Source organism: Egretta garzetta, unplaced genomic scaffold, assembly GCF_000687185.1.
Source record: "Egretta garzetta isolate BGI_Z169 unplaced genomic scaffold, ASM68718v1 scaffold145, whole genome shotgun sequence".
Lineage (NCBI taxonomy): Eukaryota > Metazoa > Chordata > Aves > Pelecaniformes > Ardeidae > Egretta > Egretta garzetta.
In genome coordinates, this window is record NW_009259687.1 from 1,500,410 (window position 1) to 1,500,655 (window position 246).

The 246-nt window shown below is 71.5% G+C and overlaps 1 protein-coding gene across 1 annotated transcript in view; it reads right to left on the bottom strand.

The window, feature by feature from the left end:
* Positions 1-246, bottom strand: part of BTBD19 (BTB domain containing 19) — a 13,055-nt gene that overhangs the window by 2,321 nt on the left and 10,488 nt on the right. Inside the window, 2 exon segments of the mRNA XM_035894193.1 lie at positions 6-38; positions 166-243. Coding sequence (XP_035750086.1) covers positions 6-38; positions 166-243 — 111 coding nt within the window.

The following is a 246-nucleotide window of genomic DNA, read 5'->3' on the forward strand; positions in this document are numbered from 1 at the left end:
AGCGCGTGGGACCGCCAGGCCGCCGCGATGCTCTCCACCTACGGGGATGGGGACAGGGATGGGGCATCAGCATGGCCACAGCGCAGTGGCCCCCAAACCCGGCCCTGCAGCACCCTCCAGCCACGGGGGTGAGCTGGGGCACCCCGAGGAGAGGCGGCAGCTCACCGGGATGAGCAGGTCCCGCTGGTTGTGGCTCTCCAGCGTCGCCAGCTCGCTAGGTGCCAGCAAGGGCAGGCGCAGCTCCTG